Genomic DNA, 15,162 nt, shown 5'->3' with positions numbered 1-15,162 from the left:
TTTGGCACAAAAATCTTCTAACTTGTTGTCTCTCCACAGTCTGCTTCTTGTTTCCCTTATTCTGTTTGTGCCTCTCCCTTCTTCCTCCCTGCCACCTACCAGTCCTGCTGTGGTCCTCTCCTGCAGCTCTGTTAACATTTAACAAATTTCCCTCCAGTTCCTATGTTTCTTTTGGCTGTAGCTCAAGGCAAACTCCCCAGATCCAAAACTAATTTAGGGCTCTGAGCAACAGTAGCATTTAAATGTTGGCTTTGTGCCAGCAGGCGGGCAGCCTCTTCACTGAGGAGAAACCTAATTCCAGTGTTTATTAGATCAACAGTGGCCTCAGGGCTGGACTTCCTTTAATGTTGGCCCTTCAATAATTGTAAGGCTAACGCGGGAACGTGGGACCCCCAGGAGAGTCTCAGGAGTCTGACTCTGACCTTTCCTTGGGGTAGCAGGACTTGGATCCTACTTAATTTGGGTCAGGGAGCAGACTGGTGAAGTGGAGCAGGAGGTGTTATTTTGCCTTCCCAAGCAGAGTGTGTAAATCCTTCCCCATTTGTGCAATAGTGACTTTTATTTCCTGTGAGTTTGTTTTAATGAGGTCTCTGGGGTAAGGCCCTAGGTAGGGCAGGGCACRTCGTGCCCTGGTTAAGAAGCGGCCTGGGACTGGGTAGGATCTGTGTTAATTTCTCAGTTTGGCCACAAGCTCCTTGGGAAGTCACTTAGGGCTCAGGTTTCCAAGGCACGAAGAGTRCTGTGGTGGGAGGTATGAGGCCTCTGTAATACTGAAAGCCAGGCCTAAATCTCTCTGGCCTAGATCTGCAGTGGTAGTTAAATGTCTAATTTTCCACTCATTTAAATGAGGTAGGCACCCAAATACTCATAGATCTGGACTGGTGAGCTTCCATTTTCTGTTTCTAAGCTGAAGAGAATACTTCCCTGTGTTGAGGAGTGCTGAAATTAGTTTGTTATCATAAAAAAGCCATCGAACACTGTAGTACTGGAGGCCACGCAATTACTTGTAGAAGGTTTGGTTCCATAATTAGGCASATTTGCTTTTTGTGCCTTCCTCCCCTGCCTCAGTGCTGCTGTGACTATTTTTGTGAACATGAAGCCCATTGTGTGTGGTGTGAAATGAGCTGCAAGGAGTCTTCAGGTGCTTTTCACTGCTGTAGCAGTTCTTCTGYGGTGTGAGTATGAATGAGCTTTGGAGCCTGTGGATTTGCGGAGTCAGAGCACCTGAGCTGGGAGGGCAGAGGGGACTGAGAGTTCAGGTAAAGGGTGACTGCTTTCTAAACGCTGCAAAGAAGCCTGAGGTCCACGTGCTGTGGGAGGCTCACGATGGTGGCTTGTGAGCTGCCTAGAAAGCCAGCAGGTAGATGTGGGTGGACTGGATGGGGGCTGATGAACAGCCTATGCCCCCTGCAGCAACCCTGCCACTGAACTTCTTGTTTCTCCTGCTGGCAGTTCTATTGGAAAGAACTTGTCCCATCTGAGCCCATAAAGCATGCTTGTATTGTACTTTATATTCAAAAATTTAACTGTTCAGGGTTTCTTTTCTTGCTTTTAAGTTAATCCAGTTCTCTCTGGTAGGCAGCACAGTTGCTGTGATGCCTCTGCGGTTGCGTGGTACCTCTCTGCCAGGCCCACCCCTGTCCTGCCAGCTCGGTCTGGCCAGTTAATAATTGCCCCTTTGCTGTTCCTCCTCTGAGAGCAGCATAATATCATGTGTGGGCTTATTTAGAAGAAAAAAAAAGCAAGACAGTACAGAGCAACCCTCTCTGTCCCAAGATAGCTTCGTTTATCTTGTGGCTTGTGCTTTTGAAGTCCTTCTGCCTGTGGGTTTGCAAAAATGATCTTCTGCCTCCTTACTGCCACAAAACCACACTGTGTATCCTACCCCGTCCCTGGAGAGCTCCTCTGCTGAGCAGAGCTGTTGCGGTTGCCTTCCGAGTCTCTTGTGTGGCAGAGCTGGAGGGCTGCAAAGCTCAGATGCTCCACTGCTACCACGATGGCCTCTTTAAAAGAGACCAAAATAAACTCCTTAAAATGACCTTGCAAGAGAACAATGTCTGTCTTGTCCAGGAACCTGGCCATTCTATATCGCACCATAAATGATGGGAAGAATCTGACTGCAGCCCACAAAAACCAAAATAGGCTTTTTTTAATATGAGGCAGAGGCCGAACTCCTGTCCTCTCCTCACCCTATGTGCCTGRGCAGTTGCAGTCTAGCTCGAGTATTAGGTGTTACCAGCTTCTCCCTTTCAGAGAGTCTAAGTTTTGTCCCCCGAGCAGGAGTGCTTGGCTTGCCATATCGGTGTGTTCTGGGAGGAAGAACCTAATTTGTGCCTCGAACAGGTGAATGAATCAAGGGGTATTCCGCATTCTTGTATTGGGGTAAAATTGGTGTCATTTTGCAAAACACTGACTTTAACAACAAGAGTGGAGGTCAGTTTTTCTGGACTCGCCGAGAACTTACTTTGCCCAAACCTCTCCTTGAGAAGGCTGAAAGTGGCAGCGTTKGATTCAGGTGGTGCTTCACCTTCTGCAGAGTAGGCAGAGTCATGTTGCCCATCATTTTTACAACATGACTTTGGAGCTCATAATTTCGTGAAGTTTAGACTTTAGCTCCAAGATGCTTATGAATCAAAGCTGATAAAGATTGTTCCCAATCAGTATGTCCCTTGTATTCTCCAGCAGATGCTAGTAGTATTCCCATGCTCCTGTGTGTCTATCTTGAATGGATGTTGACTATTGCTTAGCACAGGCTACTGGTGAATATGTTAAGGAATGATACTCATCCTTTTTCCTCCTCTTAGCGTTCTTGAAGCAAGCACAGCAGTTCTGTGTTTTGTTGCAAGCTTGCTTTCAGGAGGATAGATCATGAGAAGACCATCTAGAAATTCCCTCATCACAGACGGAGAATGTGCTAGTAGAGCCAATATCACTCTAAAGCTCACTTTAATCTGTCTGCGGAAGAGAAAGATTAGAGAAATCCCCCTGTCTATGCAGTAGTGGAAAAGTTGAAGCAAGGCTTATGAGAATTAAAATAGYGACATTTTTTTTGTCCTGTTAGTGGGAAAGTCAGCTCTACTGTTTCACTCATCCTAATCAATGCCTGTAGTTTATCTTCATCAATTTTGATGTGTGGGAGTAGAAGGATTCTTAACTGGTCAGTAAACTTCATTCTCAAGAATTGTCACACTAGTGAAAATCTAAGTTACTCAATAGGTGAAGTACATCAGAAGTACATTCTCCTATGAATTGTCTTTTTAAAAGAGCAGATAGGTTTTTTAGCTGGCACTTGGTGATAGTCTAGTAGATTCAAAGCCTACTGTTGAAATTTCTGCTRTTGTTCCTTTATCTATAACCTTTTATATATGGTGTATGTACAGTATATAATTCATGATAAATGAGCAGTAGATTGTTCTCATCCCTTATGGGCCAAGAAAGGAAGGAGGTTATTAGCATGTGGCTTAGAGGAAAAAAAGGCATGTTTAAGAAATAGTGTGTTATTTGTCTCAGGGGGCTGAGGTGTCTACTTCTTGTGGAGCTTTAAAGCAGGTTTTTAAAGAGCTCACCTCACGTGTGTGTGTCTGTGTGTGTGTCTGTGTGTGTGTGTGCGCTCACACGCACGTGCACACGGGAGGGATTTGAGCCACCTGGTTGCTGCCTGCCAGGGGCTGGTGTTCTTGTCAAGCACTCTGTCCTTCTTCTAGAGCTGATGGTCCTGTTTCTGAACTACATTATACAGCAGCCTCCTTTTAATATCCTATCCATTTCTGAGTGGTATTTCATTACTGTTTAATGCGCTTGAGTGTAGCGGCCCTGTGTGACAAGTAATTTATCACTATGTGAACACTTTAGATTTATCCCTTAGATTCTTCATTGTAGTTCTCTGCTGACGTGTAGTTGCACATAAGCTTTCAGCTATGCAAGGAAAAGCCACTCCAGGCTAAAATCAACAAAACACAATTCTTGATGGCATCCTTCAAGAATTATCTGCACTTCATGAGACAACTTGGATGAAAAGAACTGAAAGAGTTTCCTTATACTTMAGAAGAAAAAAGCTATAGATAACTAAATATGAGCCATGAAAGTATRCTTTTAATAGTAACAGGAAGGAAATTTTACAGCTGGGAAACATACTGCTCTTGCTGCTTGGTTTATGAGGTTTTTATCCGGGACAAGTGAAATAGTACGCAAAGAAAATGTAAATACATAGAATAAAATGGTTTAGGATGCTGGATCCTTTCCAGGAAGTGCATTGGAGGTGAGAAGCAAAAATGTCAGATATGATACACTGACTCATGACTTTTGTCATGAGCTTTTTTTTTTTTTTTAAACAAGGAATCTGTGAAGGTGAAAACAGATGCTCTCAAGGAACTAATGTTTTTGAATGCTCTTCTGGAGAGAATGGGAAAATCAGTGTTTTAAATCATGCTTTCCTCAGATGCTGAGACCCCTCTATAAAAGTTTTGTTTGTGTTGTCTTTGGACTCGTCACCTCAGCTTCATAACACCTGAAGAATGGTTTGCAAGGTTGATGCTGTGYTGGATTTCTTGGATCAGACCAGTGGTTGGCAGGCGTACGGAGCCACAGGTGTGAGTCCTACGGTAACATCCACAAATGTTTGAGGGGTACTTTGTTGTTAGGAGAAGTGGGACATCTGACATATAGTGGAAGGTAAATATGCATGAAGAATAATGAAATCTTATTTCAGCCAAGGAATTTAAAGACAAGGTATTTTATTTGGTTCTTACAGGTCAATCCTAGTGTTATCAGGGAAGAGCTGCGTGTGAATTGAAGCTAGGAAAAAAGTCGTCCTTGCACTCGCTACAGAATTCCTCTGTGGCTGGAAAATAGATGTTATCTATCATATACTTACCTGCTTTTGAACAGAGAGTTTGGGCAGAGATTTTATTATGTATCTGATGCTTTGGTGTTTGAAGGGTTCCTCTTTCTGAACCAGGAATGTGTGGGTTGTCCAACATGACTATTTCCATAGGCAGCTGAGGGATCTGACAGAAATCAAAACATAAAATCCTATTTGGAAAGCAGAAAAATAACACAAACAAACAACCCCCCCAACACTTTCTTGTTTGTTTGTTTTGTCCAATTTGAAGAGCAGAATAATGATCAGAGGAAAAAATGATTTCTTGATACAGTCTTCCAACTGATTCTGTTTGTAATCTTTTTTTTTTTTAAATGCCTTAACGGTAGACATATGAATGGTTTATACTGGAGTCGTGTCCATGGCTTACGGTAGCGGTGCTGCTGCAAACCCTCTATGAAGCCTGTAGGTAACTTTGTTTCCACACCATTTCTGCCTCCTTTATTTGAGAGCACTGCTCTTCACTGGCCGTCCTTCTCCAGGCTTTTGTCAAGCAGTTCTGTTATAACATATTTGATGTGTTTCCTTTATAATTGATCTTTTCTAACCATCGAAATCTCTCTGGGAATGAGTGCTCTCTAAAGTTTGTCTTAGACTGTAAGGCGAGAGGACTTCTTCCTCTCTGAGAGTTTYACAATTTCCAGCATCTGACAGATAGCGATGTTTATAAGGGGTAACTTCTGATCATATGTACAAGCGGTATCACACTGATTAATTCTGTTCTCTGGCATGTGCTCCATGCTGTGTGAAAAGCTGTACTATTTACTGTATTGGTGCTGCTGGACTAGACGCTCCTGATGCTGGTAGCTCCCTTCTCACACTGTGAGTACTGGTGGATCCAYCCACCACTAGTAATGGGCTCCATGCTGCCTTCCCCTCGTTTGCTGAAGTGACAGAAATTAGTTCCTTGGATGTTAAGTTGAAACGCAGGAGGTGCCACTTGCAGGTGAGGAAGAACAACTTGACTGTGAGGGTGACAGAGCCCTGGCACAGGCTGCCCAGGGAGGTTGTGGAGTCTCCTTCTCCGGAGGCCTTCAAACCCACCTGGATGCCACCTTGTGCCCCGTGCTCTGGGTGTCCCTGCAGGAGCAGGGGGGTTGGACTAGATGGTCTCCAGAGGTCCCTTCCAACCTCAACCCTTCTGTGATTCAGTTGTATTTGTGAGKTGGAAACTTTCTTTGCTCCGTCAATCCTTCTTGACAAATTTTGTTGCTGCTGTTAGAGTATTTTTTTCAGTTTCTCTATTCAGCCTGGTTCTGAGATGTGAGCAGCCTGTTTTACTCTACATCTGTACAGGGAGAAATTTTTCTCCTCCATCATGAGACACCTCTGCATATCAAGCCCCAAAGTAGTTTTTTGGCTGCCATATTGGATTGTAACATAAACCCACGGCTAACTTGTCTTTTGTTGCTTTCTGGTTTTCCAGGCATTGCTGCTTCCCAGATTTCTCTTTTCATTTGAATGTCTGTTTCTAATTATTTTCACCAGATGCGTTAACATTTTTTTTAAAAGAGATTGAATCTTAATTTCCTGCCTATAATTCTAATCTTCTAAGGTCCCTTTTGAATTAATTCTTCATCCTCTGCAGTGTTTTTTAGGTGTTTGTAGCCAGAAATGACATAACAATATTTCCTATTTTGGTATCGTCTGCAGGCTCCTTTAACGTGATACTTATTGTCTCTTCCAGCTCATTAATGAAGATATTTAATGGTCTGGATTCAGCGCTGATCTCTATGGCATCTACTAGCTCTCCCTACCCCCTGCATCTTGACGTGCTGCCATTTCTCATTAGCTTTTGTTTATCGTCCTTCAACTTTTTTTGTTCTTTTCTTCAAATCTGTGTACRCTCATAGCTGACCCAATAAGTAAGTTTCTGTGAGTAGGATTTTATGGCAATACTTTCCTTTCGATTGAACCATCTGTCAAAAGACTGAATGTTTAAAAATGCAAGGTAAACCTCGGCACACAGTGCCAACTTAGTAATAGTGTCCCCACCTTCTAGAGGAGAAGTAATTTGGTAGGCTGCTGTAAGAAGATACAGATAAAACTAGGACATGTGTTTAAATGCCTTGGCTTTCATTGTGTTCCTTACTGCTTGGTGTTTATTATMACTTGAAGTATGTGGGAGAAGGAACTGGAACCACTGCGTCTTGATTCCTGAGACTTTCTAATGTTCAAATCCTACTTTTTTTTTAAACAGCATTGTTTCTATTATGAACTCTTTCCTGTTTCCTCGGTGCAAGATGAGTTTCTCAGTGCAAGATGAGATGGTCAGTAGAGCTGCTCATGTTTACTCCTGTAGGAGCATAATTGGAGCTCAGAGTAAAGGGAGTTTTTGTGCTTTGTGTCCCTGAACTCATTCAGTACTTCAGAAAACATTGTCTGTTCCTGTCTCCTGCCCCGCAGACACACACACTCTTTGCACCAAGCACTAATTTATCGTGGGCTCTTATGTTGCTCTCTTCTCTGCCACCCTCTTCAGATTTAGTGTTTTCTTCAGATGTTAATTAGCAGACATCTGTGGAASTGTTCCTTATACTTGTTATTCCTTGTCGTTTTATCAAGTGTAATGCTTTTCCGGTTAGCCCTGCATTGCTGTGCTATTGCATATGGGATGTGATGGGTTGCCGTGCCTCTTCTTAGGACTTGGTTCCACTGCACGTTTAGTCAAGAACCATGTGGTTCAGGAGCGAGTATTGCATCTGCTTTGACAGGTTTCACAAAGGAACCTGTTCTTCCAAAGAAGATACAACAACTTTGACTTCTCTTTTTTTTTCCTCCTCCATCCGTGCTTCTATTGCCTTCTTCCATAGAGCAAACTGAAATGGTGGCAATTAGAGCTTTTAACTCTTCTAGGATGTTCTTCCTAGTAGCACCCAAAGAAGTTCATTTTCTTCTAGGCAGGCATCACGTACCTGGTGGCCCTGCAGGTACCCAGTGAGAGCTCCTTCAGATTCTTCCACAGCAGAAGCATGAAAAGAAAGAACCTTCTTGGCTTTTATCAGAGAGTGGTGCCCCTCCTGACCTCAGGCTTTTTAATGTAATGTTGCCTTTGCTGTGTTTGCCAGCGGAGTTCTGGCCATAAACAATGGTCAGCAAATCCATCTTCTAAAGCCGGATTAACTGTACTTTCCTGCACTGGAAACTGCTGTTTGGGTAAGAGAGAAGATTCCAAAATTCAGTTTTCCTCCAGATAGGCAAGCAAAGAAAGCTGAGCTGTTCTACTACAAAAGTAGATGCTGGGAAGTGCTGGCCAAGGAAAGCAAATGTGTCAATTGAACTGTTTAGGTCACCTGAAATGTCCAAGGCCTGCCCTCGTCTCCAGAAGATACATGTAYGAGGAGAATGAGAAAGCAAGCTAGTTGGGAAGCGAAGAGAGAGGCGAATCTTGTCTGTTTGACATGGACCTTCTAAGAGCAGATGAAAAAGATGTTAAAGAATTGTAAAGATCTCTTCTGCAGAATTGACTAGAATGTTCCCCAAATAAATGATCAGATGCTCATGGTTTCGTTAAATGTAGGAATTACTGAAGCCAGGGCAAAATATTCTGATAGTTCAAAATTGTTCTGAAATACTTCTGGTGATCTCCTTTCACACTTCCTCTGGGAAGCAATTTCACAGCCTTACGCATCTCACTCATAGATTTCTTTTTCCTATCATTTTTACTTTAATTCTATTACTTCAGTTTCTTTTGCACAGTCTTGGTGCATTCCTCTTTATCACTGCAAGGGTCACACATTGGTACTGTATTTTCACACCCTTTCAATATCCTCTTAGCACTTTTTATTCTGCAAGAGACTTTTATAAGGTAGGATTAAAGGACAAAAAAGGTGATGCTGTTGTCATCTTGTTTTGGTTATGTCCTTTGTAGTCAGGAGGTGCCTCTAGGTATCATTGACGGTCTTTTCCAAGCCACCAAATGTAGAGTTAGGCTTTATATACAAAGGAGAAGGAACCCAAGTCCATACGTTACTTGGTCTGGACCAAAATATTTATTGTTTCCAGATGCTTCTAATTCAGAACTGAAGGGGTTGTGACATTAATCATGCCCAATATTGTAGCAATTCAGGATTTTCCGAGCCTGCTGTTACTGTCATCCTTGCAGAACTGAATGGATACTTCACTGTGTCTAGCTCTGCTACTGCGTTCTGGGTACATGTGTAATTGGGGGAAGCAAGCTGGTTTCAGCTGATTTAATTCTATTGTTTTAAAAATAGCACTAAATAATTTCTGCGTTTTGATGAAAGAGAGAAGATGCAACTAACAAGGTAGTGGAAGAGTCCCTTATGCGCTTGGTTCTTGGTGTCTGCAGTAAAAGAGCCTCTGCAAAGACAGCTTGGTGCTGCCTATGGACTTATATGGACTGCCTATGGATCGTAGGCAGTTATTTATGTAGTATCTGTGTCTGACATTTATTTGAGGTAACTTCATCCCTATTTTGGGACTGTGAGAAAATTCTGCTATTTGCTGAATGCTCCCAGACCTGACAGAGGTGAGCAGCCAACATCAGGGAGAGGACTCTCAAAAGCAGGAACATGCTGAAGCAGCTGCCTGGAGAGGACGGAATTGCTACAAAAAGGGAGTAAGAGCTGCAATCCTTCATTATTCCTACTGGAATTAATTGGCAGCTCTGCCTTCGGGGAGAAAATAAAAGTGCCACCACGACTTAAAAGAAATATTATCAGRGTCTTCTAAAAATTTTCTATTTCTAACAAAACAAGAGCTCCAGAGTTCCTCTTTCTTAATCCTCCTTTGTAAGGCCAGCGTTTCAATGGGTCTGCGGCAAATGCAGGGCTGTTACATAATAGCTCGAGGGCCGCATGTGACCTGGTCTGCAGAATGAAGCTTTGTATGTACGTTTGCTATACTGATCTGATCTAATGAAGTGCTGTTGGGGGAAAAAAACAAGCAGACCGGCAACTTGTTGTTTAGCAACTCCCTGCCACCCCTCTCCCAAAAAAAAGGCCCCTTGGAAGAGGGAGCTGTAGAGATCTCAAGAGGATTATGTTCTTTTGCTTTGCGTCCAGAGCTGACGTAACTGTTTTGCCAGCTTTTGGCCAAAATTTACAAAGATCCCAATTACCTTTTTTGGAAGGGGTTGCATGGAGGGGGGAAATTGACTTCTGTAGGAGGTGGGTTGATTATYGGAAGAACGTGCAGCCAGAGAGGGCCCTTCAGAGGGGATCTGAGGAAACTGGGTGTTCTCTGCTGAAGTTTAGGTGGTGACCGATGTTAGGTGACCGATGTTAGGCCTGCGTTTAGACTGACTACCTCCTTTACAATATAGAGGTTGTTTGCATAATACTTAGCTACAAAAGCTRCTTGGTTACTGGATCTTGCTGTTGTTCCTTCTTGGGGGAACTGAAGTACATAGTTAAGATAATCTTTGGTTGTTCGTAACTCGTGCCAAGTCAGAGAGCAGGAAACGGTAACACGAGGTATCAAGATGGGCCAAGGAAGGTGAGCGTTAGCTCAGCAACTGCCAGTGCCTCTGCAGGGCTTCTGTGTGTCATTTATAGGTATTCTCCTGTTAAAATGCCTCTGCTGCCTTTGCCCCTTGCATAAATGATATGATTTTTGATTACAGCGATTTGGTTAAAATGTCTAACTCTCCAGTATGATGAAAACTTTTAGGAAAATGTTTTCTGTGCCCAAGCCCTGAGGTGCCCCTCTCTGTTCCTGCTGTAGAGGAATGTGCAGAAGTGTAAGTAGATATTGCTGCTTTGATTGTTGGCCCAGTTGCCTGAAGGGCAAGTGCCGACTTTTGTCTTGTTCCCGGATTCCCCTGACTTACTGGGCTTGAAACGTGAGCCAGGAGGGTTGTGTTCCAGCCCCGTGCATGCCTGGTTAGCTTTCTGTCTCGCACTCCCTATATTTAGCAAGTGCTCAATGTCAAAAATATAAGGCTCCCATTGAGGCTTCTCACACCAACTGCTCTCCTTCCGCTTGTCTTCGAGGGGTTTGGAGAAAATGTCTCCTGATCTTTATCCTTCCCGGCCCGCTCCTGTTACAGGGGGTAACGTCACCGGAGCTCTGAACGTGGGGAAATCAGCACGAGACACCAAGGGCGAACTACAACCCCATTGAAAGACCTGTAAAAATTGCTGGGGACTGCAGAGAGTCCCARGTTTCATTTAACCTGTTCTCTTTATAGGACAGATGCTATTCATTCGGGATTAATTCTTCTGATATTGGTTRTATGTTGGAATTTTAGTGTACTTTTGAAGAAGGCTTTCTTTTAGTCATCTTCAAGGGGAGACGTGTTCGTGCTGTCTGAATAACAATGTGCTTTGCTTGTCCAAGTGTAAGCCAAGGGTAAATCGTGATTTATAAAATGCATTATTATAATGTCTAGAAGGTTGTTTATCCCAGAGATCATAAACCACAAAGGATTAGATCCACAAAGATCATAWTTTGAAAGAGTTAAACCAATTCATATTTATATCTTTATATCAATTTATATCTTAGTGCCACAGGTACAGGCTAGTGCATGTAAGGGTGTTGGTATTTGGGTATCCTTCAGCTTGGAGCAGTGTCTGGAGCCTGATAAAAACACCAGGAAGAAAGGGCTGGACGTAGCAACTGCAATGAGGTGGGAGGAACAGATTGAATACAAATTGCATAAAATATGATATTGGTTGTAATTTTTGGAGACAGCAGCATGTTTGGCAGCATGGCAGATTAAGTTTGCRGATTTCTCGGTGTTTTAAGCAATTCTGCCATGATTTTCCTGSTGCTTGTTCCTGAGCTGTGCTTCGGTGCTGCTGTTGTGCAGCTAAGAAACCTCCTGATTTTACTCTTCTTTCATTTGTATTTCTCCAGAAATAATTTAATAAATATTATCCCCTAATTTAAGAACTAGTTGCCATGACATTTATCCTTTCTTGTTGGTGAAGCTACCCCATGGTATGCTGGACCTGAGTAAGAAAGAGGTCGCTTGCTCTGTGATATTTACCTTTTTATTAAGGCAATGAAGTGTCATCCTGTGAGCTCCAACAGCAAAGGATATTGGAGTTCTAAGTAGCTGGGAAAAGTACTTGGGTGCACTGAGCAAAATGGTAGAAGAAATGCCTTGGAAAAGGTGATTCTAAACAGCAACCCTTGCTAAGTAGGGGTAGGCTCTGCAGAAGGTGGTTTGTCCTGAATTTCTTGTGTTGCCTGTTTGAAGGAACTTGTTTCTTTTTTTCTTGTTTGTTTTGTTTTTCTCTCCTTCTGGAAACTTGTGGTTCTTCTGATTTTCCTTGTGAAGATTTCTAATAGTCAGATGTATTAAATGAATGATGCATCCCTTCCCTTGGGGATAACTGTGCTGGGCTACCTCCGACTCGCATCAGACTTTCTCTRCTTACATTTGTCTTTGGGAGTGTGCATCCCCCAGCTCTTTTCCTTTACGTCAGCCTTTGCTCTGGCCATACCTGGCAAGTCCATTGAACATCCGATCACCCTGTCCCTCTTCATCTGCATTTTCTTCTTTCTCTTCCTCATTAACATGTTTTCTTCCAGTTCCTATTCCTTTCAATACCAGTCGTAGATTTCTTTTTTAGGCCCTATACTAATACCTTAAAATATTCTTTTTCTCTAAATTCTCTTAAAGATACCCTGTAGCCAGGTGAAAGTCAAGGCAGCCGCTGCGGTTGACACAGGGGGAATGGTTGGTTGCAAGCGTTTGCTGCCAGCAGGGCAGCGTTGGCAGCAGGGCTGGCAGGAGCCTCTCTAAGCCAGTTTTGCTGCACAGTTTGTCATGGATCTGTTCCTCAAAGGAGACGTGCAGCAGCACTCAACATAAATCTTGGCTTAACTTGCCTAAGTGATTGTCTTCGTTAGAGGGAATTCCGATGTTGAGAAGGCTTGTGGAACAATTACACACACAAAATTTTGCAGATACTGCTTTTTTTAATTAGAAAAGGAAATAAGGAAATTAGGAGTTTTCTTTTCTCTCTCTCTCTCTGTGTCTCTTCTTTTTTTTAAATTATTTTTCTTATGGTTTTGTGGTTGGCTTGTTACATTTTATGGCTCATCCCAGATTTACTAAACGTAACAAATGAGATCAGTAAGTCCACAAACAGAGTTCAGGGGGGTATACAACTAGCACTCGGTACACACATCCTGCTGTAATTCTTTCCTTATGACTGTTGCTGCTTAATCTAGACTTTTAGATTTGCTTGAATTGCAGAAAGAAGGAATCCTGCAAAAGGAATTCAATCTTGGAGTTGCCCGAGGGCGCTGCTGATTGATAGGGCAATCATTTGTTTAACAGTGATATTGATTGTACTGTTTGTCTAGCTAAATTCAGGCAGAAGTTCAAGTGTGACCTTTTCCATTTTGAGCGGTGGGCTGTGGCCTGTGTTCTCTCAAGGCAGAGATTTATGAACAGAGTGTATGGGATAAGGCCATAAGTGCTGCATTTGCACGGGTGTGAAAGTCAGAGTATTGCCCTGTATTTGGGAGAGGGGAGAAGAAGGTGGAGAGCTTGGAGAGCTCCTTTTGCTAAGCTTATGGCTGAAGAGAATATTCTTATGCATTTGTATTTGGACACTTGGACTGTGTGTTCTTGTGGTCGTTTTTGATTGTATCCAGAAAGCACAGGGGCCAGAGAAGACCCCCCAGTTAGCAGTATGAAAGAGGTGACTGTTTTTTCTTTGTGATAGTGTATTTGTTCATACATCTGGTGTGTACATGGAGAATAGTTGCATTTTATGCTTTTACTCACCCTTAAACAGAGGTATCGCTTCATAATATCTTTTGTTGTTTGTTCTTTTGCAGGTGTGGCAAGCAGCACCGAGTGCTCCTGTGGACGCAACCACTTCACTTGTGCGGTCAGCGCTTTCGGTGAATGCACCTGCATCCCTGCGCAGTGGCAGTGCGATGGAGACAACGACTGTGGGGACCACAGTGATGAAGATGGATGCAGTAAGAAAACCGTTGGGGATTTATGGTTATGAAAGTTGAATATCTTCACTTTTTTTCTGCAGRCGCTTCTTCATTTTACAGGACTCTTGAGTGGCTCCTGTGCTACTCGGTCTAACACTGTGTCTGCTCACACAAGGCACAGTGAAAGCCCCTCTGGGCCTTTGGCAGCTTTTAAAAACACATAAGGAGAGTGTGTGTTTTAGAGGGAGGAGCTTTTTCCCTCCCTTGTGAAAGTGGTATCTGCACACCTGGATGTGTAGCTCTGCTGCAGGTAATAATAGAATAACTAAGTAACGTGAAGTATTCAGTATGAGTGAATTCAGGACTGTTGGTGTGKTCCCTCTTAATGAGCACTCTGGTTTCTATTCTCCCCTGCAAAAGGGTAAGAGGGCAAGCACTCTAGTCAACATTCGTCTTTGGATCTGCTGGGCTGAGTAGACCTCTGGTCTTGCACAGAAAAGCTATTGTTATGGTATATTCCTAATTCATTTGGGAAACGTGACCCGTATAGGTTAAATTGAAGCTGTACAGACTAGGGAGTAGTGATAAACTGTGATAAACCTGCTACCTCTCCCTGTGACTGCAGGGTGGGACGTATATAAGGCAGACACAGACAACCAAGCGAGCCAGAATGTAGGAACTGGGTTCAACTTGTGCCTTCATTTAATTTCTTTTTCCAGTGAGCCTGAAGTGAGGGGAGCTTTCTTGAAAGCAGTAGGTTGGAGTGGGAATGTTTAGACCTCTTACTTGGAATATTACTTGTAATTTAGATCTCTGCAATTTAGAGAGGCAAACTAGAGTGTAGAGGAGGACAGCAGAACTGGCACGATGAGAGGAGAGATAGAGAGAGCTAAATTTATCCAGAGTAGAAAAATGACTCATGGGGAGGGACTGGAATATGAACTGCAATTTTAAAGACTGCAGTGTAGTAGGTAAATACAAGTTAAAGATTTTTCTTTTTTTTCAGCTGACAGCCAGAAGTGTTCCAAGTAAAATACAGTAGGGAGGGGGAAAAAAGAGGAAAAATGAAAGCTAAGTAATAGGGCTAATGACTTTTAAAGAAATATCGAATGCCTAGTTTCAGTGCACATATGGAAAACCGCAGTGAAGGGCCCCTAAGAACTCTTACTCCACTGAAGCTGCTGAATCTCAGAGTGGCTGCTCAATATGAGTCCTGCTGTATGATCCTGTTAGCTTGTAAGGGTTGCTCTGCAGAGTAGGCTCCTGATGGTTGTCTCTATCTCTTTCCTCCCAAGCCAGATCATGATGGACATGACACACTTGGCTAGAGCAGGTCATGTACGGTGCGGTCATGCACGGTGCGGTGGATCGAGGGCTGGCTGGATGGCAGAGCTCAGAGGGTGGTCATAAAT

General features: G+C 43.1%; 1 protein-coding gene across 1 annotated transcript in view; it reads left to right on the top strand.

Moving 5' to 3' along the window:
* Window positions 1-4,514: 4,514 nt before the first annotated feature.
* LRP4 (LDL receptor related protein 4) overlaps window positions 4,515-15,162 on the top strand; it is a 46,567-nt gene continuing 35,919 nt past the window's right edge. Inside the window, exons 1-2 of the mRNA XM_026035122.1 lie at window positions 4,515-4,601; window positions 13,600-13,789. Coding sequence (XP_025890907.1) covers window positions 4,515-4,601; window positions 13,600-13,789 — 277 coding nt within the window. The remainder of the gene's footprint in view (window positions 4,602-13,599; window positions 13,790-15,162) is intronic.

This window comes from Nothoprocta perdicaria, unplaced genomic scaffold (genome assembly GCF_003342845.1).
Source record: "Nothoprocta perdicaria isolate Ctin4 unplaced genomic scaffold, notPer1 scaffold_156, whole genome shotgun sequence".
Taxonomy (NCBI): domain Eukaryota; kingdom Metazoa; phylum Chordata; class Aves; order Tinamiformes; family Tinamidae; genus Nothoprocta; species Nothoprocta perdicaria.
Note: the sequence above shows the minus strand (reverse complement) of the source record. Positions and strands in the feature narration are given on the sequence as shown.